Source organism: Neltuma alba, unplaced genomic scaffold, assembly GCF_004799145.2.
Source record: "Neltuma alba isolate B1F8T4 unplaced genomic scaffold, ASM479914v2 tig00010384_pilon, whole genome shotgun sequence".
Taxonomy (NCBI): domain Eukaryota; kingdom Viridiplantae; phylum Streptophyta; class Magnoliopsida; order Fabales; family Fabaceae; genus Neltuma; species Neltuma alba.
The window spans coordinates 418015-443705 of NW_021635287.1; the positions used below are offsets into that span (position 1 = coordinate 418015).

Here is a 25691-nt window from a genome sequence, read left to right on the forward strand (position 1 = left end):
TCTCTCTCATAATCATTCTCATTGTATTTAGAATACTTGTTACAATGATTTATTCTTTTCCTCTATAAAACCGGCCAAGAACAATAATATTTTAGCATGGCCGTATGCTTTTTGTCAAGTTTTTGATCGGAATCTCCGTCGTTTTCTCTTGTTTCGCACAATCACGACATGATTAACGTGGGTTTGTGCGGCTTAAAGCCATTGCTCTTCCGTCGTAAGCCATGTGGGCTTGAGGTAAAATTTTGCTTCATTTTTTCTGCTTTGAGATTTTTTTGTTCGAAACAAATATATGCAAAATATGAATGAACTAGAGAACCGAGATTTGATGCCTTTCGACCTGGAAATTCTTCCTCATCCTGTTACTCCTAGTCTGATGCATATAGAGAATAATTTTAAAATTAATTTTTAGGAATGGGTATCTAATAACGGTATCATTGGCACTCATTATAATTATGTTTATAGGCAATGAGAGGCTTAACTATTTCGAAGAACAAGAAAATATCAAAAATTCGAAAGCGGGAAAGCAGTATAGAATGTCGATCATTTGTTGAGTCTGACCAATTGATTTTGATGATGGAGATCCAAATGAAGGTCTTAGCTTTCAGGGACATCGTGGACCTAGATCCTTGTAATAATTCTAGTCCCTTACGTGAGGTGCTTGATCCATTCTCCAATATGCTTGTATATATTTAAATATGTACATATTTAAGTGCAGTATCTTGACTGATCCAGTCCCTTTGAATTCCCATATACGCATTTCAGATGATTGTCAAAACCCTAGAAGATCTACAAAGGCTGTACCCTGCCATCGTTCTAAGATATCAAGTGTCAGACATCAAGGGAAAGTCAATAGATAAGGTTATACCATAAAGATTTACACTTTTATGGATCAGCTCGTAAAACTATTGCTGACTATAAATGCCAAAATTTGGATAACATTTTCCACCAGGTTCTAGCCTTCTTCCGCAAAGCTTTGAAGTCTATTGGAGAGTCTTGGATTATGAATAATGATTGGATGAAAAATGTCAATTTTGAGCTGCCACCGTGTAAGGAGAAGGGCAATATTAAAGAACTTGGTATGTTTCTAGGTATATTACTTTAATTAAAATTTCGTGTGACTGTAGAATGAGGTCTATATGCTTAGTTGTGATTATAGTTTTGCAGGTAAAAGTGTGTTGGTCATATTGGATTGGTTGATACAGCTGGCATGTGTAAAGTTTGAAATGGTAGAGGTGGGGAAGGAGGAGGAACACGAGTCAAGCCCACGAGGCAGCTCGTTTGGGAAGTCGACAATGGAATCACCATGTTCGTATACCTTCTCAGATAGTAGCTTCTCTTGTAGCTCTTCTCCTGTCACTCCAAAATCTGTTCTTCCCTCTAGCGGCCCAACTATCTCCCCTCTCTGGTCTCTTAGAGTTCAAGCATTGGGAAAGTTGAAGCCTATTCACTTGAAGCACTTGTCTCTCCCCATTGGCAACAAGACAGAAGAGGAAGTAGATGATATGTGCAGTAGTTCTGCAGATGATGCACTAGAAGATCTTGTTTTTGACCTGGACACGAATGATAAAGCGGCCCACACACCTTCTCTCTTGCAGCATTTTCAAGTGCCTAAATTGTCTCCTCCACCTCCACCTCCATCCCCACCTCCAACTCCTCCACCACCTCGCTCTCCATCTTCACCTATTCAAGTGCCTAAGTTGTCTCTATCTCCACCTCTACTGCCTCTCTCTCCATCTTCACCTTTAGCATCCTCACCTCCACCGCCACCACCATCGCCGCCGCCACCACGGGCAATATTGCATCCAAATGTGGTTGTCACAGTCCCTCCACCACCACCGCCTCCTCTTCCATCAATGCCTAAAAAGGTAGTAGCTCTTGATCAGTCGCGACTACCATCACGATCACCACCACCACCACTAGTTGTACAATCTAAAAAAGAAGTGGTTCTTGCTCCACGTTCATTGCCTTGTGCTATAAATGCGTCTTCGCCACCACCGCCACCGGTACAGTTGAAGGCTGGACTAGGTGCAGTGCCTCCTCCTTCAATGCCAAGGGGAAGTGGCGTGGGTCCTCCACCACCACCCCCTCTTGGAGCAGGGAAAAGCCTACGTCCCAAAGTAACTACAAAATTGAAAAGGTCAGCACACTTGGGTCATCTGTATCGAAATCTCAAGGGCAAATTGGAAGGATCTAACTTGAATGGAAAATCTGGTGGGGGAAGAAAGAATTCTATTGGAGGTAGAGGAAGCGCCGGAGGTAAACAAGGAATGGCTGATGCTCTTGCAGAGATGACTAAAAGGTATGCTTTTCAAAATCAACCAAATAGATTTCCTATTTTTGCCACATCTTATCGTAGTCTATTTTTGTTAGATCATCATACTTCCAACAAATAGAAGAAGATGTTCAAAATTATGCCAAAGATATTACAAGACTGGGTCCTTCCATTACTAATTTCAAGACAAAGGATATGACCGAACTGATCAAGTTCCATAGAGAGGTTGAATATGTTCTTGAGAAATTAACTGATGAATCTCAGGTGAGATTAGATAATTCACTATCATATGATATTGATGATTCCTTCATAACCATTAATCTTGTATATATAGGTGCTATCGCGGTTTGAAAGTTTTCCTACTAGGAAGTTGGAAGCTATAAGAATGGCAGCAGCACTCTACAATAAGTTGAATTTAATACAAATCGAGCTTCAAAATTGGAATGTAGTGCCTCCTCTGTTTCAGCTCTTGGACAAGGTTGAACGTTATTTCAACAAGGTACTTCAAAATCTCAATCTTTTTGTGTCATGTTATTCCTTAATTTGTTCCGTATAATTTTTTATTTCTAATCCAACATGGTGGCATGTAGATCAAGAAGGAAATAGATGCCTTAGAGCGAACAAAAGATGAAGAGTCCAAGAAATTCAAGAGTCAGAACATCGAATTTGATTTCCACGTCATCGTCAAAATCAAGGAGTCCATGGTGGACCTTTCCTCTAATTGCATGATGTTAGCACTTAAGGTAGTTATCGGGTTTAATTTTTTTTTCCAATGCCACTAATTAATTCATCTTTGCCTAATTAAGATGCAAATATAACTCGTTCTTGATTAATTGCTTATTACAGGAGGGACGCGAAGTTGCATCACCAAACGGTGAGGTATATGTCAAAGTACTTTGGCGGGCATTTGAATTTGCCTTCAAGGTTTACACATTTGCTGGTGGACATGATGAACGAGCGGACAGGCTAACAAGAGAACTAGCTGAAGCAATAGAAGCTGCCCACCTATCGCAATAACAAATTAATTAAAGCCCATTTTGTGATGTGGACAAATATGTGTGTATATATATATCGCACTCTTATATTTGGATTAAATTAAATATAAACATGCATGGTGAGGTTCTTGTTACATGCCCACCACAAACATATTTTGTCCCTTCTTAATTTTAAAGCCATTTTGTAAATTTTACAATTGTTTGATAAATGAAATATAATTTTTGATAGGTGCTAATTTTGCAGAGCATTGATAGATGAAATATAATTTTTGATAGGTGCTAATCTTGGCTAGCATTTTCTATATTGAATGAGGAAACCATAATGCAAACTATAAAGCTTAGATATAATTTAGCTTATTTTTATATAACTATTTCACTATTTCTTGGTATTGAATATTGTATAAAACATATGTCAAGTTGTTTATATCCATTAGATACAGTTCATAGGTGAATTTAAAGTGCACATACTTATTTTAACAACAATAAATATTAAAACAACAAATGTCCATATTTTATATGTGACTATATAATTGCACGTATGCATTTTAGCAATTAACTAAAATGTCCTTGAATTTCTCATACCACTCAATACTTAGCCATTTAAAAAGAATTATACACTACCATAGTAGAAAAGAAAGAAACTCATTTAAAATACTACCATAACAAAAAAAAGAAACACATTCAAGTTTAAAAAAGCCAAACATGATGCTAAAATGGTACAACTAATACAAAGGATTATCATGGTTAGAAAAAGAATTGCTTTAGAATTCTGATTGCACTCATTTTAATATACATTTCTTTAAATTAATTGAGGATTTTTAGCATGATATTTGGGCTTATTTGCATATTTAATGTTAAGTTTGTGTCATTGAGTATTTGCATGAAATTGTGTTTAAGTTTAGTGTTTTCATCATATAAATTGCACTTACTCATTGATTAAGTTTGTTTCTTGGACATATGATGCTTTTTAGGCTTATTTTACATTGTAGATATCTTGGAAGATAAAGAAAAGAGGTGCAAAGGCCCAAATAAGGAACAACTTGGGCCCAAAAATTTGGAAGACTAGTTTTAAGCATTTTGCTACGGTGAATGTGTGATATTTTGCTATTATGCATTTTGGACTTGAGCTCTATTTTTTTTTTGTTGGTTTTTGACCTATTTTTGACCTAAACCTAGCCAAAATTATCGGATATCTACATAATCCAAAGCCTAATTCATTCATTTTTCTCTCCTCCTTCACATTGTCCTCCATCTTCCACCATTCCACTTCCACTTCTCTTAGTTTTACTATAACATCCTAAATTTTTGGCCTAGAAATACCAGTTTTAGTCTGACATGGGTAGGCTATTACACCTTTTTTGGTAAGAGCTCCAGAAGTTTCCTGGAAAGGCGAGATGAATCCCAAGTACTAAATCGCAAAGTAACAGTTTTATGAAATCTTGAGACAGGTGAGTTAGAAACTTCGATAAAATCTTGAGGGCTCAAGTATAGGAATTAAAGATGATTAAGGGCCAAAGGTTGTGCTGAAAACCTCAATGAGATTATTCCTGAGGCTAAACCCGAGTAGGGACCTAATTATAAATTCGAAAAGTTTCAGGCTGGCAAGGGCAATGATGGAAAATTCTAGAAAGATTTCAGAAAATTTCAAAAGAAATGGGAAATGAGGTTTTGAGACCCGTATGGGGTTAAAAATGACCAAAATATCCCTGAAGCAAATTGATGGATTCCCAAGGTTTTGGCTAATAATAAATATTAGCTAAAATTAAATTATCTAAATATGAGGAGGCCTTAGATAATTGGAGATAAATGGAAAATAAATACTTGAGGAATTATAATAGGTTTTTAAAACGATTTTGTCCCCCAAAAGTGAAAAGATTGGCTTTAACAAAATTTATAGCCTATTTATTTAAGCATTTCGCCACGGTGAATCTGTCATATTTTGCTATTATGCATTTTGGACTTAGAGCTCTATTTTTGTTGGTTTTTGACCTATTTTTGACCTAAACCTAGCCAAAATTATCGGATATCTACATAATCCAAAGCCTAATTCATTCATTTTTCTCTCCTCCTTCACATTGTCCTCCATCTTCCACCATTCCACTTCCACTTCTCTTAGTTTTACTATAACATCCCAGATTTTTGGCCTAGAAATACCAATTTTAGTTTGACATGGGCAGGCTATTACACACTTTTTGGTAAGAGCTCCAAAAGTTTCCTGGAAAGGCAAGAGGAATCCCAAGTACTAAATCGCAAAGTAACAGTTTTATGAAATCTTGAGACAGGTAAGTTAGAGACTTCGATAAAATCTTGAGGGTTCAAGTATAGGAATTAAAGATGATTAAGGGCCAAAGGTTGTGCTGAAAACCTCAGTGAGATTATTCCTTAGGCTAAACCCAAGCAAGGACCTAATTGTAAATTTGAAAAGTTTCAGGCTGAAAAGAGACTGATGGAAAATTCTAGAAAGATTTCAGAAAATTCCAAAAAAAAGGGAAATGAGGTTTTGAGACCCGTATGGGGTTGAAAATGACCAAAATACCCTTGAAGCAAATTGATGAATTCCTAAGGTTTTGGCTAATTATAAATATTAGCTGAAATTAAATTATCTAAATACGAGGAGGCCTTAGATAATTGGAGATAAATGGAAAATAAATACTTGATGAATTATAATGGTTTTAAAAACAATTTCGTCCCCCAAAAGTGAAAAGATTGGCTGTAACAAAATTTAAAGCCTCTTTACACACTATCTGGGGAAAGTCAAAATAAACGGTTTATGGGTTGGCTTTTGACCTGAGAAAAATTAGAGAAATTTCCTATGATGAAAATCTAGTATTGGTACCCAGAGATAGATTCTTGAAGTCATGTACTGATAGAAATAATTCAGTCAAATTTACTCTGAAATAAGTATTATTTAATGTTTTAATCAATGAACAAAGGGAAAAGCATCACTTCCTCTTTATACATGTTATATAATGCCATGTGAGGTTAATTGTGATGAAAGAAAAGGTGTCAGAACATGTCCCAAGGTTACCAGATAAGTTAGGGCCCAAAAAAGTACCCAATACGATGTAAAACCATAAAATAGGTAGAGGAATAGCCAAGGGTATGGTTATGCACGAATTTTTTCTTCATTTTCCTCCCTATTTTAATGAAAAGTTGATGAAGGGACTGAACACTCCCTTTTAGTCACCTTAGGCATTCAAAACAAATAACTAGAAAGAAATATGCAATAAAGTGGCACAATCTGGGTCATATCACTTCAGGGAGCCAAAATGCAATGATTACCTAAGTAAACTGTATGTAAAGTTAACAAATTTGGGGGGTTATGTTTTGTCTACTTGTAAATGAATTTAAATGACTTGTTTATGAATTTTATCTTTTAGAATGAACTGAAATGGTTGATTTAGTTGAATGACCGAAATGAAACACAAGAGCTTAATAATGATATTAATGTTCCTCTCTCACAATGAGTTAGGCTTTCCTCACTTCAAATGATTTGGGAGTTAGCTAGCAATTAAAATACTAAGAGCTACAATTGTAAAACTATTTTTCTATAATTAGTTATGAATTTTAAAATTTGGATAGAAAATTTGGAATTTATTAGAGAACAGTAACCCGAGAATTAACTTTTAAATTTTTAATATATGGGCTTATTTCATGATTCGCTTGAATTGTTATGCTTCCAGACGCATACTAAAAGGGGTTTAATAAAGGATGCTTCATTTTGGTTTGGATGTGTGTGTGCTAAGAGTTATGATTGCTCAAAGTTAGGGCAGAGAAACTAGAAAGTACAATTTTTACCAAATGAACAGTAAATTTTCACATATTGATAAGGGTTAAGTCCAAATTTATATTTTTTCCTGTAGAGAATTTAAAGAGCTTTAAATGGGGACTTAGATTAACTCAATATGATTTTTCTATAATTAGTTATGAATTTTCAAAGTTGAACAAAAAATCTGAAATTTATAAGTGAATAGTAACCAGATAAACAAATTTTAAATTTTCAATCTACAAGCTTATTTTGTGATCTGTTTGAACTGTAACGCTTCTAGATACCTACTTAAGGGAGTAAATAGAAGGATATTTCATTTTCCATCTTCTTTTACTAAGATGATTTTGACCAAATCCAATGCCTTGGGAGTCAAGGTCACTAATAAACCAAGGATTGCACTAAAGTGGTGCAACTTTAGGTTGTTTCACCTGCGAAGCCTTATTTGAATCGTAAATAGACAAATGTCTATGAAAACTTGTAAAATTGGGATTTTTGGTGAAAATCATGGTTAATGGAAATTAAATTGATGTAAGAACTTGAGAATGGTATTTTGTAACACCTTATCTAGAAGCTTATGAAACTTAACACAATATAGGAATGTCAACATCTTTACTATGGTAATTTAAGAAAATGGGTTACAAACTTTATTTCACATTTCCTCACTTATTGTCACATAACCATGATATAAAAGAATAAGATAAACAATCAACAGTACAACATATTATGGTTATAAAATGTAGGAAAATGGGACAGTCTACCCTTGGTGGATTGGGCCCAAGCCCCATTAACTTTGGGGCTCTAATGCGAATAACATAACCTGTGGGTCTCAAATGGTGATTTGTAATTTTTCTTCAAATTATGGATAAGGACAGACGGGGGTGGAAGTTTTGTTTTTTAAGTTATTGAATCAGTTTAAGAAACTGAACTTATCGGCTTGCCTTTTTTCGCTCCCGCGTTCTCTTTTCTCATTCTCCAAAAGGTGCATTTGCTGTGAACATCCATTCCGACTCCATTATCGTGATCAGACTTCCACGCGTGGCTATCTGAATATGAGATTATTCGACACTTCAGGTATGCCCGAACACCATGATTGGCATTAGAGCCTGTGTTATTTCTTTCTGCAATTCTGTGTTTCCATTTTTTTTTCTTTCCCTGTGTGCCTTACGATTTGGCACTTCTTCAGATTTGCTCTCAAATATTATGCAAATCCTATTTTATATTCAATATGATAGTTGTCTATGATGATTGTGTGTTATTTATAGTTTTCCTTTACTTCCATGACCGTCGGATGTTACAACTTTTTGTTGTTGTTGTCTCCAACTATTATATGATAGTAGTCTGCATGGGAGATGACCGAAAACAATTAAAAACATCTGTAAAATGGTAAAAACGTAGGTTTGGAAGCATGAAACTCATAACCAGTAGAGTTCGTTCTTGAGCCGTTAAAGTTTTCATTTTTGGGTGTCTGGAAAATGAAGATTTTAGGCTTCAAAAATTATCCCATTGTGTAGAGCTCGAAAAAACGAAGAAAATGACACCAAGAACGCGAAGAACGAACGTCGGATGAAGGAGATATGGGGAAAGCATGTTTCGGGTTCGACAGACCTGACCCGCGAAGGACCCGGGTCAGTCAGACCTGGCTGGAGGTTGACTTCAACCTCTAGCCCCCCCAAACAACACCGTTTTGGCGTGACTAATAAAAAAAAAACATGTACTAGGTTGAACATAGGATCCAGCCAGACAAAAAAAAAAGGGAATCTACTGGGCTGGAGGCAGGATCCAGCCTAGACAAAAAAAAACACAAAGGTCCGTCCCAAAAGAAAAAAAAATTAATTACTGTCACGTGGCGCGTGAGGTCACGTGGCTCGTTTATCTGACACGTGGGCCACCCCATTTGAAAGGGGGTGGCGCGTGGAAGCCAACGACCTGGCGCGTGTCGCCGTCGGCTGTCCGGATGGCGGCGCATGTACAACACGTGCCGTCTAGGCAAGTGGGCATCAAAATTTTTTCAATTTTTAAGGATTTTCTTCTTCTTGGGGGTCGTGTAGTGTAAAACCTTTAACCTCAAAACATTATAACTCATCACAAAATCACTACTATGGTAGAAAAGGAAATTTGTTAAAATAAGCTACCATAGTAGAAGGAAAATTTCATATTTTTAGAAATTGACATTCAAACTCGGGTCAACCTGTAATCCGTTGCATGCAACTAAAATCATTCATTCATATCCACTGGGCCTCCGAGCCTCCGGCCCGGGTAACAAAACACAACTATATCAGCCCATATAAATAGTTTCCCACAACATAAATCGAAGTTCTACAAACAATAGAAAAGGCCTTCGGCCAATTACAAGTGAGAAGATACACTTCCTCCGGTTTACCATAAAGCCGGGCAATCAAAATATTTTCAAAAGCAGTCCTAATTGTGGCAATATATACTAGCCATACATATACAAGTGCTAGAGGCCTAAAGCTAACCAAGCTCAAACCTCTGCGTCTCTTCCCAATGGCCCACGCCCGGAACCTTCACCTGAAAACATTATAAACCACGGGGTGAGACAAACTCCCAGTAACCAACCTTTCCAATACTAGGTACTACTAAATAGGTGCTCGTGAGGTGTCAAGTGGGGCAGTTCACAAATAATATATAATGATAGCCACAACAATTCATGCAAGTGCAATGATGCAATTCCCATCAACCATATCCCTCACTTTGGGGGATTTTCAAGAGCCGAACCCGGCCTATCCCTCACTATGGGGGACGTAGGGAGCCATAAAAGGCCTATCCCTCACTCTGGGGGACGTACTAAGCCAACCATCATGCATTAATGGAGGCCTTACCACGTGGTAGTAAATATAAAAAACCCTCACCAATTCCCAATTCATGCATCATGCTCAAACCATAATCAATAATAATTGAACATTTCATAAGTAACTTCATTCAGTGGCATATCCTTCAAAATTTCAAGATTTCATTCATCATCAATTGAAACCCCACAAGACGGTTTTCCCTTTTTATATATAACATATAGTTTGAACATCATTACTACTTGGAGCACAAAACATAAATCTACTCACAATACCACAGAAGCAAGTACTAAGGATTGGAAAGTGGTTACCTCTCGCCTGAGCAAGGAATAACAAACCAACAATGTGGCCCCGTGCACCACCAAGACTCACAACCGGTCTACACAAGCACACAAACACACAACCATCATGTATTAGCGTTCAAACTAATGATGTGGCCAAAACAATACTTGGGGACACAAAATTCCTATCTCCCATCAAAACTCTACCCAACTCAAAGGGTATATCTATCAAGGCAACACTCCAAAGTCATACCAATCCATTAAAACCTTAATTCCTTTCCAAACATCAATTAAAATTCATAACCTCAAGGACCCACTATAGGAACTCTACACCTAAACATCTATTTTGAACAATTGAAGTTCTAACAACAATCTAAACCGATTAAACATCCAATTTAACCCTCCTTAACACAACCCAAATTACAAAACTCAGAATCAACCTCTACATTGTCATTCTCAATCCCAAATCATCTATTTCCATAAACCCTAACTCCAAAAACTCAAGATTCTTTAAATCAAAGGAAACTACACCGATTAAATACTTAGACTAACTCAAAGCAATCAATTAAACTCAAAACAATAGGTCAAAAACCTCAATTCCATCACAACCTAGAAAATCCTAGGGTTCCACCAAAAATCCTCAGAAATTCCAAGAAAGAAAGTATATTAGAGGTTAAAATCACTTACTTGAGGTAATGGATCCTTAGAAATACCCCCTCCAAGCCAGAAATTCGAAACCCTAGCAGAGCTCCTCTCTCCTCCTTCAGATTTTCTAATTTTCGCACACTGAACCCCTCCCGCGACTATATAGATTCGGGACCTTTCGCCGCGGTGAACTAATCCCGAGAGGGATTACTCCCCTGAAAACCTGACTTCGCCGCGGCGAAAGCTTCCCGAGAGGAAACTCTCGCTCGCCCAGAAAAACTTCGCCGCGGTATGCCCTTACCTTCACCGCGGCGAAACCTTCCCGAAAGGGAAGCCTCGCTCACCTGAACAACTTCGCCACGGCGTCCCTATGACTTCACCGCGACCAAACCTTCCCGAGAAGACACTCCCCTCTGAAACTCCCCGTGCGCCGCGGCGAAGTAAAACTTCGTCGCGGCGAACATACCCTGAGAGGGGTACGTTCACCTATTCCTCCAACATACCTCAAATCCAACCCAAACACCAAGATCAAGATTAAATCGCTAATCTATCCTCAAAATCAACCAAAAGAGGCTATTAAAACCCGACAAGACTTAGGATGTTACATGTAGGCATGTGAATGGTCCAATTGGGGTGTGGTTTGTCTTTAAAAATCCTTAAAATCAAGATCTTCATTTTGATATATAATTTGATAATTTTAGAGGCAATTTAGGATCCATTTATGAGTATTTTAGTGCGTTTTCTGGTGTTTTTATGTGGATAAAAATTCCAGAATATTCAAAATAATTTATATTATTTTGTTCTAGGTGAAAATGAAACAAGAGGCTTCTAGTAGCACTGAAAATATCGATCATGGTTCATTGGAGTACTAATTCCTAGGTGATGGAATTCCAGAATATGAACCTGAGATGAGGATCCTGAGGAGGACCCTGAGGAGGTTCCTCAAGAAGACCCAGAGGAGTTAGTGGATTCTGGACCTGAGTCGGAAACTATGTTCCCTACTAAACCCCTCCTTATCGAACCTCAATTAGTCTATAAAGATTCACTGGATCTCCCTAATGAAATTGAAGTTGAGGAAGGAGAAGAGGTGAACCAACCTTTGACCCTCACATTAGCTATGAGTATAGCTGAGAGAGATGCAGCAAAACTGACAAATATAAAAGGAATCAATGGCGTGCTCGCCAATTACATCCAATACATGACCGATAAGAAGAATACAGAATTCTACCTTAAAGTCATAATGAAGTACATAAGAGCAATAAGGGTTAGAGGCGGACCTAAAGGCAAACCCATAAGGAAGTCTTACTGGATTTGGACCATAGAGCAAGTATCTTCTTTTATGAACAAAACACGCAAACTTAGGAGCCTAAGGAAAGCAATACTTGATTACCTTTATGTGCATATCAAATAATGTAATATTTATATATGCTTTATTAATATTTGTTGTATTAAGTTTTTTTTATGGTTTCATGTATTGTAAACAGACTAAGTGTCCTATTTCATTTAATGAAATTATTTAAATTACCACTAAATGATTATCTGTGAATATATATATGTATGCCTTTTATAAGTGGGAGCTTTTAGAAGATAAAACTTCTAAGAGTTGTGCTTTTTAATTAAAGTGCTCATATAATTCTTGATAGAATGTAATGATTATTGCTTGTATATGTGTGATGGGAGGTAGAAACGTATTCTCCTGATCATAGATCTTGTAATTTCATTATTTACTGATCAAGGATAATATAGGCACATTACATTGTATACTTCATTGTGCTATATAACTGAAATGTTCTTTCGTTTGGTTCTCTTTGAAGAGAACATAGATTAATGTGGGATAGATTTATCACAGAACTAAGAATGGCAACCAAGAACATAATTACTGAATTGAACAAGGGGGAAAAGCTTAACAGGGACAACTGGGACATCTGGTACCGAAAGGTCCAGTATATCTTGGAGGAACAGGATGCGATAGATCCTCTCACCACTGCTATGGTTGAACCTGAAGCTGGCAACACGGTCCAGCACAGGAGAGACCAAGAGGCATATCTGACCTGGAAAAAGAAGAATAGCATAGCAAGGATCACGCTTTTGAGCGCCATGGCTGACGACCTGATGTGCGAGTTTGAGTCGCAAAAAACTGCACAGGCCATGTGGATAGCATTGAAGGATAAGTTTGGCGAAGTCTCTACGACCAAGCTTAGAAGGTTGACGATTAAGTTCGACACCTACAAGCTCAAGCCAAACAATCCTATGAAACAACATCTGAGAGAGATAGCCAACATGATCAGAGAACATAAGGAAGCAGGCCATGTCCTGTTTGATGAATAGCAAGTGCAGGCTGTTATCAGATCGCTTCCTGCTAGCTGGGAACACATGAAAGTCAACCTAACCCATAATAAAAACATCGTTACTTTTAACGATGTAGCCAAAAACTTGGAGCTGGAGGATGAACGTTTAGAGGCTTACAAGACCTCTGGACAAGCTTATTACACTGAGGATGCCGGTACTTCCCAATCAAGGCCCGATTCCAAGAAGGGCAAGAAGTTTCAAAAGAAAGGGAAGAAGGGTGGTCCTCAACCCAAAAAGGGCAAGAAGCAATTCAAGAAGAAGGGAAAGAAAGGTGGAAAGAAGAAGCTAGACCTAAAGAAGGTCAAATGCTTCGCCTACCAGAGGATGGGCCATTTCACACGTGACTGTTCAAAACAGGCTGAGAGTGAAAAGGTATTAGTGAATTATGTGAATTCACATGTTTCATATGTTTCTAGTATTATTTTTCTAACAGAACCTGTTTCTTCTTCTTGGATTATAGACTCAGGCTCCACAGACCACATAACCAGGGATCGAGGATCCTTTATCGAGTACCGTGGGTTGCCGTATCAAAGCAAGTGGCTTTATGTCACACCCTGATAATTTTATTCTAATTGATGAATGATTTGTGACTGACTAAGGCCAAATAGTATAGTAGACTGGTAGAGGATCCAGGCTATGAGGAAAAATCAGGATAGGGACATAACGGTCATTCTTGAAAAGATCGGTCAAGAAAGGGCAGTATTGGAAATAATGTCCAAAATTCCTGAAAATTCCCAGAAAATCATGAAAAATAGAAAGAAGGGTACAAAATAATGTTTGAGGCTTAGAAGATGAATATAAGATTAAAAATAATTTATCAGGGAATTATTTGTAATTATTGGAATTTTTGGTTAATTAAGGAAAATTAGCCAATTTCCATTATTTAAAATATATAGAGGCCTCAAAAATTCAAGGAAAAATAGGGATAAATTATGTGACATATTATCCTAATTTATAAAATTACTTCCCACCTTTGGATGTACAAAGGTTAGCTTAAAGAATATTTAATACCGAATTATTATCGGTAGAATAGTGATTTTTGACAGAATAAAATTTAGAAAATTATAGAGGGAGGTAAAACTTGAGAAAAATCATGGATTACCCTTGGAATGAGGGGAATTTAATGAGGTGTTGAAATCAAAATTTTGTGACAGTAAATTGGACAGAATTGTTGGAAAATCGGACCGGAAATACATAAATAATCAGTGGATTGCATTGATTATTGGATGAGTCATTTTTTTTCCAATATTAAGAGTAATATTTCGGCCAAAAATAAAGGGGGAGGACAAAGTTGAAATTTTCCAAATTGTTCAAGGGTATAAAGGGAAATAAGAGACAAAACAATAAAATAATATTTTATTTCCACATGAAAATCACATGGTGATTAGGTGTCCATCCATGTGTCAACTTCTTATGGTGTGTGCCCTAAGATTTGTCCATGTGTAAAGTAGAAAAAAATGGACGGTCGAGATCGCATCTTTTTCCCGAAGGGCATTTTTGGAATTTTGAAAAATCAAAGCCTATAAATACCCCCCCTTCCATGAAGAATTCGGCCAAAGTGGTTTGCATGAGAGTGAATGTTGTGTTCTTGAGTTCTAGGAGAGAGAAAGGAAGAAAGAAGAGAGAGAAAGGGAGAAAGCAAGGTTAGACACCTCTAATCGCCGATTAAGAGCTAATTAAGGTATGTTTACCTCCCTAAGTGTTAATTATTTTTAGTTAATTATTTATTTGAGGAAGATTAGGATTAATTACCTTGATTAATTACGGTTTAGTGATAGCTAAGATTAATCATGTTATTTGATTAAAGATTAGTAAGTAATTAAGGTTAGCTACCTTGATTAATTAGTAATCAGTGATTAGTTATGCTAATTGAAGGATGATTAATTAATGGTTAATCATGTGGATTAGAGAATGATTAATGGTTAATCATGCTGATTAGAGAATGAATAATGGTTAATCATGCTGATTAGAGAATGATTAATGGTTAATCATGCTGATTAGAGAATGATTAATGGTTAATCATGTTGATTAGAGAATGATTACTGGTTAATCCATAAGGGATTAGTGACTTAATCTTAGAAGATTATGTTGTACTAATGACTATATGACTTGAGGACTTTAATTAAATATTGGATTAAGGATTAAGGGTTAGTGATTAACCAAGAAAGTATGATTAATCATGGATTAAGGAAGAATTCCAAGACCTTAATTGAGGATTAAGGCTTGGTCAAACCCAAGTCAAAGGATTAGGAAAGGTATACAGAAATTATAAATTGAAAGGCACAAGGGTAGCATTATATAGAGAAAGAATTGTATACTGCATATGGAATTTACCATACCCTTACTGTATGGTTGATAGGCAATTTTCTGGAAACCTAAGAGGATCTCAAGCAAGGAAACAAGGAGGAAACATTAAGCGTGGAATTGAGGTAGCGTGGACTTGCAATTATTTTGTTGATCTGCATTTGGTGTTTCTGCTATGTGTGTTTATGTGCCATGATAATGTTTATACCCAGATGATGTGAACTCCTTGCAATGTATGCCTTGGCTCTTGCATGATTGAGTTTTGACCAGAATGATTATATGCTCCATGATATGATGACATGGATACAGAATGGTTATGGCATGGCATAAAGACTAGAAATGTTATTTTACTGCATGTAGCATGACATCTTATACATGTTGACTTGATGGTTGTATGTTCAATGCTACTGGGATTTCTATGAAATCTCATTCCTCCTATAACATGATATCCTAGGTGCCACTACTGCCAAGGAGAAGGGAAAAGAAATAATCATGGCTTGAGGAAGTTATGAGTTATGTATTGTATTATACGGTTTTGAACCTTTCTCTTTCAAGCCATGTAAGCATACTCTGATCATGAACACATGATATGATAACCTTTTTGAATGTATATTAATGGTAGAGTAGCTTTATATGTGATTATGGTATGATTATAGTGAAAAACGAAATGCTGTTAGAATTCGTGAAAAAGGGGATAAAAATGGTCTAGATTTGACTAAACTTTGACCAATGAAGACCCTGGTCAAATGGTTGAATTTTTCCCTAAAATTTGTCATGCAAATAGATCTTATTTTTCCCTTTAAAATGAGTGGTAAAGCGTCACAATCGGAGCTCTGTGCAAGAAGCTATGCCTTTTCAAAGTTAGGCAAAAATCCTGGAAAATAGAAAAATGACCAAATGAACAGTACTTTTCGAAATTAAAAACGGATGTGTTTCTGATTAAAGTGGAACCTGAGGTTATTTTTCCTTGATAGATGATGTTAAGAGCTTCGAGTCAGACTTGGAACAACCTTGTTTCAATTTTTCTAGAATTAGTTATGATTTTCCAAAGTTATGCCAAGTTTAAGGTTACAGTGAATAGTAATGCGGGAAAAGAAATTTTCAAATTCAGATTTTTCAACCCGGTAACCTTAAATTGCGCTTCCGAATGTCTTAACTTGGCACAATATAAGGTTGTAAATGTAAGGTGTTACACTTTACATTAGGAACAATGCGAGGATCGAGGTTAAAGGTTTAGGCACCTGCAAATTTACTTTGCGTGGTGGGAAGACCTTGATACTCCATGATGTACTTTACGCTCCTGACATCCGACGGAACATGGTTTCTGTATTGTGTCTGTTAGAATTTGTGTTTAATGTAAACTTTCATGGTAAAGTTACAGACATTTTTAGCAACTCTGTTCTTTATGGTTTAGCTTTCCTATTTAAGAAGTTCTTTTTTTTGGATATTGTTGGTGATTTCAATGGTAATGAATGCTTTGCTGTTTGTTCGAATAATGTTGACATAAACACCTGGCATGCTAGAATAGGACACATTAATCAAAATAGAATGATTAAATTAGCCAAAAAAGGGTTGTTAGGTGCCATTCCCAATATGAAAATGTCACTATGTGAAATTGTCTAGCTGGTAAGGCAACAAGAAAGCCTTTCGGTAAGGGAACAAGAGCTAAAAATCCATTGCAATTAATCCATTCTGATATCTGCGCTCCAATGAGTGTGAGGGCGAGACACGGAGCTTGGTATTTTATTACCTTTATTGACGATTTTTCACGATATGGTCATGTCTATTTGATCTTGCATAAGTCTGAAGCTCTTGAGTGCTTTAGACGATACATAAATGAGGTAGAGAATCAAATGGATAGTAAAATTAAAGCATTATGCACTGATCGAGGTCATGAATATTTATCTGATCAATTTAAACAGCTTTGTGAAGAAAAAGGGATAATTAGACAACTGACAGTCCCCGGCACCCCACAACAAGATGGAGTTGCCGAAAGAAGAAACAGAACTCTTCTAGACATGGTTAGGTCTATGATGGCTCAAGCAAACCTGCCAATTTCATATTGGGGTGATGCTTTGTTAACAGTGACCTCCATACTTAACCGTGTACCCTCAAGATCAGTCGCTTCCACACCCTATGAGTTATGGACAAAACGCAAACCAGATCTAAGCATCTTGAGACCCTAGGGGTCAGTGGCGTATATCCATGACGCTTCTCATAAGCATGGGAAGTTGGGTCCTAGAGGAAAGAAATGTACCTTCATAAGGTACTCTGAACAATCAAAGGGATACATTTTCATAGGTGAAAATGAAGATGGAACGGTGACTGAAATAGAATCAAGGGATGTAACATTTATTGAGATTGAATTTCCTACTAGAGGAGATGTTGATCGCACTGTTTCTCTTTATGAGACACAGGAACAAGACAGTGCAGAACAAATTGACAAACCAGAATCTTCTGGATGTGTCAATCTGAGTGGGAGTCAAGAAAGGTCAACACCAAGCCTTGAACAAAGAAAGAAAGAAAAGCAAATAGCTCCTGTCAGAAGGAGTAACAGGGAAAGTGTTCCCAAAAGACACTTTCAAATAGAAGGCGAATCTCTCTTAGTTACTCTAGAAGTGAATGATGAGCCTGTTCTATACGAGAAGCCCTGTCAGGTCCTGCGAAAGATAAATGGATGAAAGCTATGGAAGAAGAAATGGACTTAATGAAAAAGAACCAAGTTTGGGTGTTAGTTGATCTTCCAAAAGGGCGTAAAGCCATTGGGAACAAGTGGGTTCTCAAGATTAAAAGAAAAGTGGATGGATCAATTGACAAATATAAGGCTCGATTAGTGGCAAAGGGGTACATACAACAGGAAGGAATAGATTATGAAGATTCGTTCTCACCTGTTGTGCATTTCAATTCTATTAGACTTATTCTGACAATAGTAAACAGTTTAGACCTAGAATTACATCAGATGGATGTAAAAACCGTATTTCTGAATGGTGATTTGGATGAAGAAATCTATATGGAACAACCATTAGGTTTCATTGAAAAAGGAAAAGAGAACAAAGTTTGTAAACTCAAAAGGTCCATTTATGGATTGAAACAATCATCCAGACAGTGGTATTTGAGGTTTCACAAAGCAATAATCTCATATGACTTCCAAATGATAGAGGAAGACCACTGCATCTACATTAAGCGGTTTGAGGGTAATTTTGTCATATTATCCTTATATGTAGATGATATACTATTAGCTGGAAATAGTCTAGATTCGGTGGTGGCTATTAAAGAATGGCTTTTGTCGAATTTTGAAATGAAAGATATGGGTGAAGCAGAGTATATACTTGGAGTTAAGATCCAAAGAAATCACTCAAAAAGAATCCTCTCTCTTTCACAAGAGAATTATATCAACAAGATTCTTGAGCGATTTAACATGAAAGACTGCAATCCCATGAGTACACCTGTTGCTTCTGGAGTGGCTTTGAGTTCTGACATGTGTTCCAAAACCGAGTCTGATAAAAAGAAGATGGAAAGAGTTCCATATGCCATTGCTGTTGGTAGTCTGATGTACGCAATGATGTGTATAAGACCAGACATCTGTTATGTAGTGGGACTGGTAAGCATATTCCAGTCTAATCCCAGTGAAAAGCATTGGAAAGCAGTGAAGAGGATCTTGAGATACTTGAAAGCCACTTCTAATTATGCACTGTGCTACGAAGGAAGCGACCTGCGTCTTGTTGGGTACTCTGATGCTGATGTAGGCGGAGATGAAGAAGAACGAAGGTCAACTTCAGGTTATACCTTCTTGCTCAACAATGATGCCATATGTTGGAGTAGCAAGAAGCAAACGTGCATTGCCTTACATTCAATGGAAGCTGAGTTTGTTACATGCACCGCAGCAGTGCAAGAGGCTTTATGGCTAAAGAGATTTATAGAACACCTTGGATTTGGAAACAAGAGTACCAATCCGGTGACGGTATATTGTGACAATACTGCAGCCATAGCCTATACTAAAGATCCTAAGTATCACAGCAAAACCAAGCACATTGACATCAAGTATAATTTTGTTAGAGATTATATAGCACAAAAGATTATTACTGTATAATACATTTCAACCATATGTGTGGTAACAGATCCTCTGACAAAACCAATAGGCGAAAAAGTTTTTAAAGAACATATGCAAGCCCTGGCATACGTAAAGTGTAATTTGTAAACCTCATTAATGAAATTATAATTTTCTGTTATCACTTTATGTGTCTGTCTGAAAGTATACAATGTCTAGTATGTCGTACAGGTTAAAAAGGTTAGCTCTCTCACACAGGCAACCTCCTTTGACACTTAGGTGGAGTGAACAAAGATGAGACATTTGTGTTCACCAGTAAAGCAGCAATGAATGCTGATATGGTAGGGAAGAAACACAAATTTTATGTCACCTTGACTGAAGTGTAGCAAGTCAAGATGAGATCCACGTTGATAAAGTTGGATCGAAGTTTGGAATCCCACTTCCATAATACCTGTAGCCAGATAACAAACTCTTCAACGTCGACGTCATAACAATGAGTAGAGTTGAAGAGTTTGGGTTTAGATACTGAGTGTGTCTAGACTTAAGTCTATACGGTGTTAATGATAAGTCCAAAACGACATACACTCTTATAGTAAAAGAGGAACACCGTAGCATGTGTTTCATACCACATGTGCTGGGAGAACCGTAAAAGGGAAGCAAGTGAAAGATCCCTGCTTCATTGCTGTGTGAGTCCCAGGGAGGAATTATCCTCCTGTTGATGTCCTTTGACTTTGACAATATCACAAAGATATGTTTCAGCAACTGCTACTTTGGCATATGTCCTATGGTCATGATTGATGTGATCTAAGGTAGTATGCTAAGAAAGCGACTGATTCATATCAAAGTGATATTTGGGCGAAAGGAAGATTGACTGTGATATACACACCTATGCTAGTGTCTGTGACATGTCCCTTATGACATTCCGTGGTCATAAGCGTGGACACTAGACATACGAGAAAGGTAATCTGAGTCAACCATTGACTCAAGAGGGATTAGATTTACAGTGAAAAAGTGTATATAAGTAAATTTAGGACATCTAAGGCATAATTTTAAAATTCACGCTCCACGAAAGGAGAAGGTAACTTGTGCTGGTCCTATAAAAGGATTTCTAGTACAGGTACCTAAATGAAGACGTCATGCTCGCGCGGTCACGGCAAAGCACTAAGTATGAAATTGAGGGGAGACGAAAAGACGAGACCCATGACACCTAATCCACCAAGTGTGAGTGGGAGATGTAGGAAAATGGGCCAGTCCACCCTTGGTGGATTGGGCCCAAGCCCATTAACTTTGGGGCTCTAATGCGAATAACATAACCTGTGGGTCTCAAATGGTGATTTGCAATTTTTCTTCAAATTATGTATAAGGACAGACGGGGGCGGAAGTTTTGTTTTTTAAGTTATTGAATCAGTTTAAGAAACTGAACTTATCGGCTTGCCTTTTTCTGCTCCCGCGTTCTCTCTTCTCATTCTCCAAAAGGTGCATTTGCTGTGAACATCCATTCCGACTCCATTACCGTGATCGGACTTCCGTGCATGGCTATCTGAATCTGAGATTATTCGACACTTCAGGTATGCCCGAACACCATGATAAAAGAATTATACTTACCCATTATGCGTAACCATGTTAGGAAAGGATTATACCCCTAATATAGTTATAAAAAGCCTTTCATGTACTTGATTGACATAGTTTGTTGTAAATAATATAATAAAACTAAGTTTAACTTATTTCAAATATGTCCTCATAAATGTATAATCATAAATGTTTTAACACGGAGAATATAAAAAGAGATACATAATGATATCATAGGTGGCAACTAACTAATGACTAAACAGAACAGGGTTCGGGGTGCGATCACCAATGAAGGTGACCTTATGCCTCTAGTTCCTTTCCTATCACGGCTCCTCTATTACTCTTACCTCAAAATGGTAAATGTAACAGAATGAGACTATTGTCACAGTAACAAAAACTCCTACCCACCTTACCTACCAGTACCCCTAAGAGGCACCAAGTGGGACTAACAACTAAAATAATCATCAAACATGTTACTATCACATAATAGATACCAGATATGACAAATGTATAAGCTAAAGGAAAATATCAACATATGCACTTGCTTTACTCATCATTCATTATCATTATTAATGATTTAGTTTCTGCCTTATATCCTCCTTATACCTGCCGAATTGATCTCACGGGCTAAGTCTTAATTATATGACTGGTGACTCTCATGAGCTTCCTATATGTGTGATACAGATTAGCCGAAGTTGATGGAGCACACACGAGCTGTCACACCTTACTTCAATACCCAATTTTATATCAAGTGGGAGAAATTGGAACCATTTCTCAAGTCAATAAGTTGGGAAAAATTTGGACTTTTGAATTTATTCTCAGGTTATTATTCATTGTAATCCTTAAATTCTCCAAACTTTGAAAAATCATAACTAATTCTAAAAAAATCAAAATGACATGGTTCTGTAACACCTTAACTTTTTACCAATTACCGTCCAATTAGAGGTAATTGGAATCACATTTGATGGCCAAAAGTTTGAAAAATTGGGCTTTGAAAAATTTTGCTCACGGGTTACTATTTACAGTAACCCATAAATTGGCTAATTTTTGAAAATTCATAACTAATTTTAAAAAAATCAAAATTAAGTAATTCTAAGTTCCATTGGAAGCTCTTTGGAATATATTTTGAGAAAAAATAGGATCTGGATGAATTGTCTTCAAATTCAAGCCCAGTTTTAATTTCAAAAAGTACTGTTTATTTGGTTATTTTTCAGTTTTTCCAGCATTTTTGCCTAACTTTGGATAGACATAACTTCTTGTACGATTATCTGTTTGAGGCACATTACCACTCATGTTAAAGGGAAAAATATGATCTATTGATCTGGAAAGTTTCACGAATTAACTCCCTCAATTGCTCAAATTCATGTTAGTCAAATCTTCCTCTCAAACGGTTGACTTTTGTCCCTAACTATCAATTCTTTCCATAATTATTTCTCTAACTTAGCATGCTAATTAAACACTCACATAGTTGATTTTTAACAGCATACTTCAATGTATAATTGCATGAAGTAGTCATATAAGATTACCACAAAATATTTAGTTACATTCTTCCTAAAAAATGCATGAGATAATTTAAGATCATAAAGTATCATTGCAATTATAGTTCCTTCATACATTGACCATCTCCTTTCTCTTTCCTTTTGATGTTGAAGGCCCTAGGTTTTTGTTAAACATGGAGGGTAAGATTCATGAGAATCTTAGTAGCATAGCACCATAGTCATAATGTCAACCAAGCAAAGCTTTTATGCTAAATGAACTTGCTAATGTATACTTTCACTTAATGCATATACCATGGAAATGATATAACATACTTCTCATTCATAACACTCAACATAGCATAAGCCAAGGCATTATGTAACACCTCATGTTTCAATCAATTAACTTTCCTTGCGGAAGCATTTGGAATCACTTTTGAAGGCTACAATTGATGAAAAATCAAGTTTGAAAATTTTCATTTACGGGTTACTATTCATTGTCACCTTAAAATGTGACAAACTTCGAAAATTCATATCTAATTGTAGAAAAATTGAAATTGAGTGATTCCAAGTTCTACAGAAAGCTCTTTGGATAAAATTTTGAGAAAAAATAGTGTTTGAACTGATTGCCTTGAAATTCGGGCTCAATTTCCTTTGAAAAAGTTACTGTTCATTTGGTCATTTTCGGATTTTACTGTATTTTTGCCTAACTTTGGAAAGGCATAACTTTCTGCTCAGTTGTCAGAATTGAGCAAACTACCCTTCACTTTAAAGAAAAACATCAGATCTCATTGCTTGCCAAATCTTATGACCTAACTCACTCGTTTGATAGGTCAAACTGGAGCTATAAACTCATTGCTCCAGGACTTACGTTTTATCCCTTAACATTTCTTTAATTCTTTTTATTTCTTTGGCATACATAACATGGCCTTACTCTTTCCCGTTCACGCTCATACACTTTCATTCATGCCATAAATATTATAATTAAATACATGGCATCATTGGCATCCATAACATAGTTCACAAAATAGTAGAATTATACATTTATCAACAGTCTCATCCATTAACAAGAATAATTCTCTGCTACTTCTCCTTGCTTCTCATGCCATTATTGCCCATCATTGATTGACCTAAATGGTTGGTTAGGAAGGGGTGAGATTCGGGGGAATCTCAGTAGCAAACACTACCCATAAGCATGCAAGACATAATGCACATGCATGACATGTTATAACATTAACACATGAATGCCATGGAAAGTAAGCTAAAGCATTTCATGCTTCCATAACATATTGCCAAGGCAAAACATAACATAAACTTGCAAACATTTCTTCATAGCTTAGTCACATCATGGCAACAAATCACATCATGCAAGCATACATATCAAGCACACAGTATAGGTAAGTTCACTACCTTGTAACATGGCTTTCCCCTTGCTTTTCCTTTGATTCCCTTGTCTTTCCAACCATGTGGACATTCGGTCAACATCACCAAACATCCTCTTGGATGTTCCAATGGTCCTAAACATAGTCACATTGATCATACAATCCATTAGGACCACTAGATTACATAAAGTTCAAGACTAGCTTTCTTGAACCTCAACCCTTTCTCTTAGTCTTAGGGTTTTCTTTCTAACTTTTCTAATATAAATCTTATCATTTCCCATCCTTAAGATCCATTTCTTTTCAATTAGGACCACTTTAGATGGCCTTAGATTCAAGAATACCAAATCTGGAAATTTTGCTTCGCGGGTACTGTTCACGCAGAATTTCCAGAATTTTTGCTCAACTTTGGAAATTCATAATTAATTCTAGAAAAATCCAAATTGAGTGCTTCCAAGTCTCACTGAAAGCTCCTTAAGTTAAATTTAAGGGAAAAATAGTTTCAGGAGCCAATTCTACGCTGAACAGTACCGGAACTGTACGGAACGCGAAACTCTTCTAAAAGTTCAACACTGTTTCCAGATTTCAAACCCTAACTTTGAAAAATCACCATAAATCGTACACATATCCAAATGAAGTGTTCTACCCATGGGTTTAAAGCTCACAGAGTTTACTTGAAGCATGCAAAATTTTGGAATCAGATACGCACATTAACTAATCCGAAATAGGCATAAAATCAGATGCTATAACCATCACATACCTTGTTTTAGAGCTTGATCTGGCTTGGAACCACTTGGCCTTTCTTTCTCCCTCTTCTTTCTCTCTCTAGAAACCATTTTTCAAGAGCTTCCCCATGGATTCCTTATGCTTGGATGAAATGGTAGGGAGGGGAGGGGGTATTTATAGAAAAACAGATTGAATCTGGACCGTTGATCTCAAAAATACGTGGCTCGATCTGGACCGTCCATTTTCTCTTTTGATCTTACGGTGACAAGTGTCCTATGACATCATGCTTACCTCATCATGATGACATCATGCTTACATCATCAAGCCACATGTCTTTAGTCCGACCGCACACGTGTCTTGCATCCGACCGTACACGTGTCTTCCATCTAGCCGTACACGTAATGTCTTCTTTTTCTCATCTAACCGTACACTTGTCACTTTCATGTCCTTTCATCATTTATGGCATTAAAATAGGGAGAAAATAAATGGAAATTCGTGCAAAAATATTTTCTTAATTATTTCTCCACTTATCAAGCCAATCTTGCACCGTATCGGATACTTTTCGGGTCCTGACTTACCCTGTACCACCAGGACATGTTCTGACACTATTTTCTCATCTTAACAAGTACATATATGGTGCCACCTTAGAGGAGCAGAGGGAAAAATAATTAGCTCTACTGACAGGCTACTTAACCTTACTGAGTCATGCAGTAGAGATTTCACTATAACGGGTAGACAAAGGACTGTCTAAAATATTCCCGTACTGCGTTCTGATTTTTATGCTGTCCATAAATATCTTCTGGTGACTCAGCATGATGACTCGTAGGTGTCATGATTACACTTGATGACTCAGCATGATGACTTGTCAGTGTCATGATTACACTTGATGACTCAGCATGCTGACTCTTAGATATTTTCTTTGGTTTTGTCTCCTATTTAGGGGACAAAATTATTTAATATTTGACTGGAGCATTTTATTCAATCCAGAGCTCCAAAAATTCATCCAAAAATATCATAAAATTCCTCATATTTTAGAGAAAATCTGTGAATTTTCTCAGGTCATAACTCAACC

At 36.8% G+C, this 25691-nt stretch overlaps 1 protein-coding gene across 1 annotated transcript; it reads left to right on the forward strand.

Moving 5' to 3' along the window:
* The first annotated feature begins 201 nt into the window (after positions 1 to 201).
* On the forward strand, positions 202 to 3448 carry LOC114756300 (uncharacterized protein At4g04980-like). The gene is made up of 9 exons (XM_028945233.1): positions 202 to 234; positions 463 to 654; positions 763 to 858; positions 950 to 1088; positions 1165 to 2299; positions 2371 to 2536; positions 2607 to 2771; positions 2863 to 3015; positions 3119 to 3448. The coding sequence occupies exons 2-9, from the start codon at positions 466 to 468 to the stop codon at positions 3287 to 3289; spliced, it is 2214 nt and encodes a 737-aa protein (XP_028801066.1). The 5' UTR covers positions 202 to 234; positions 463 to 465; the 3' UTR covers positions 3290 to 3448.
* Positions 3449 to 25691: the final 22243 nt, after the last annotated feature.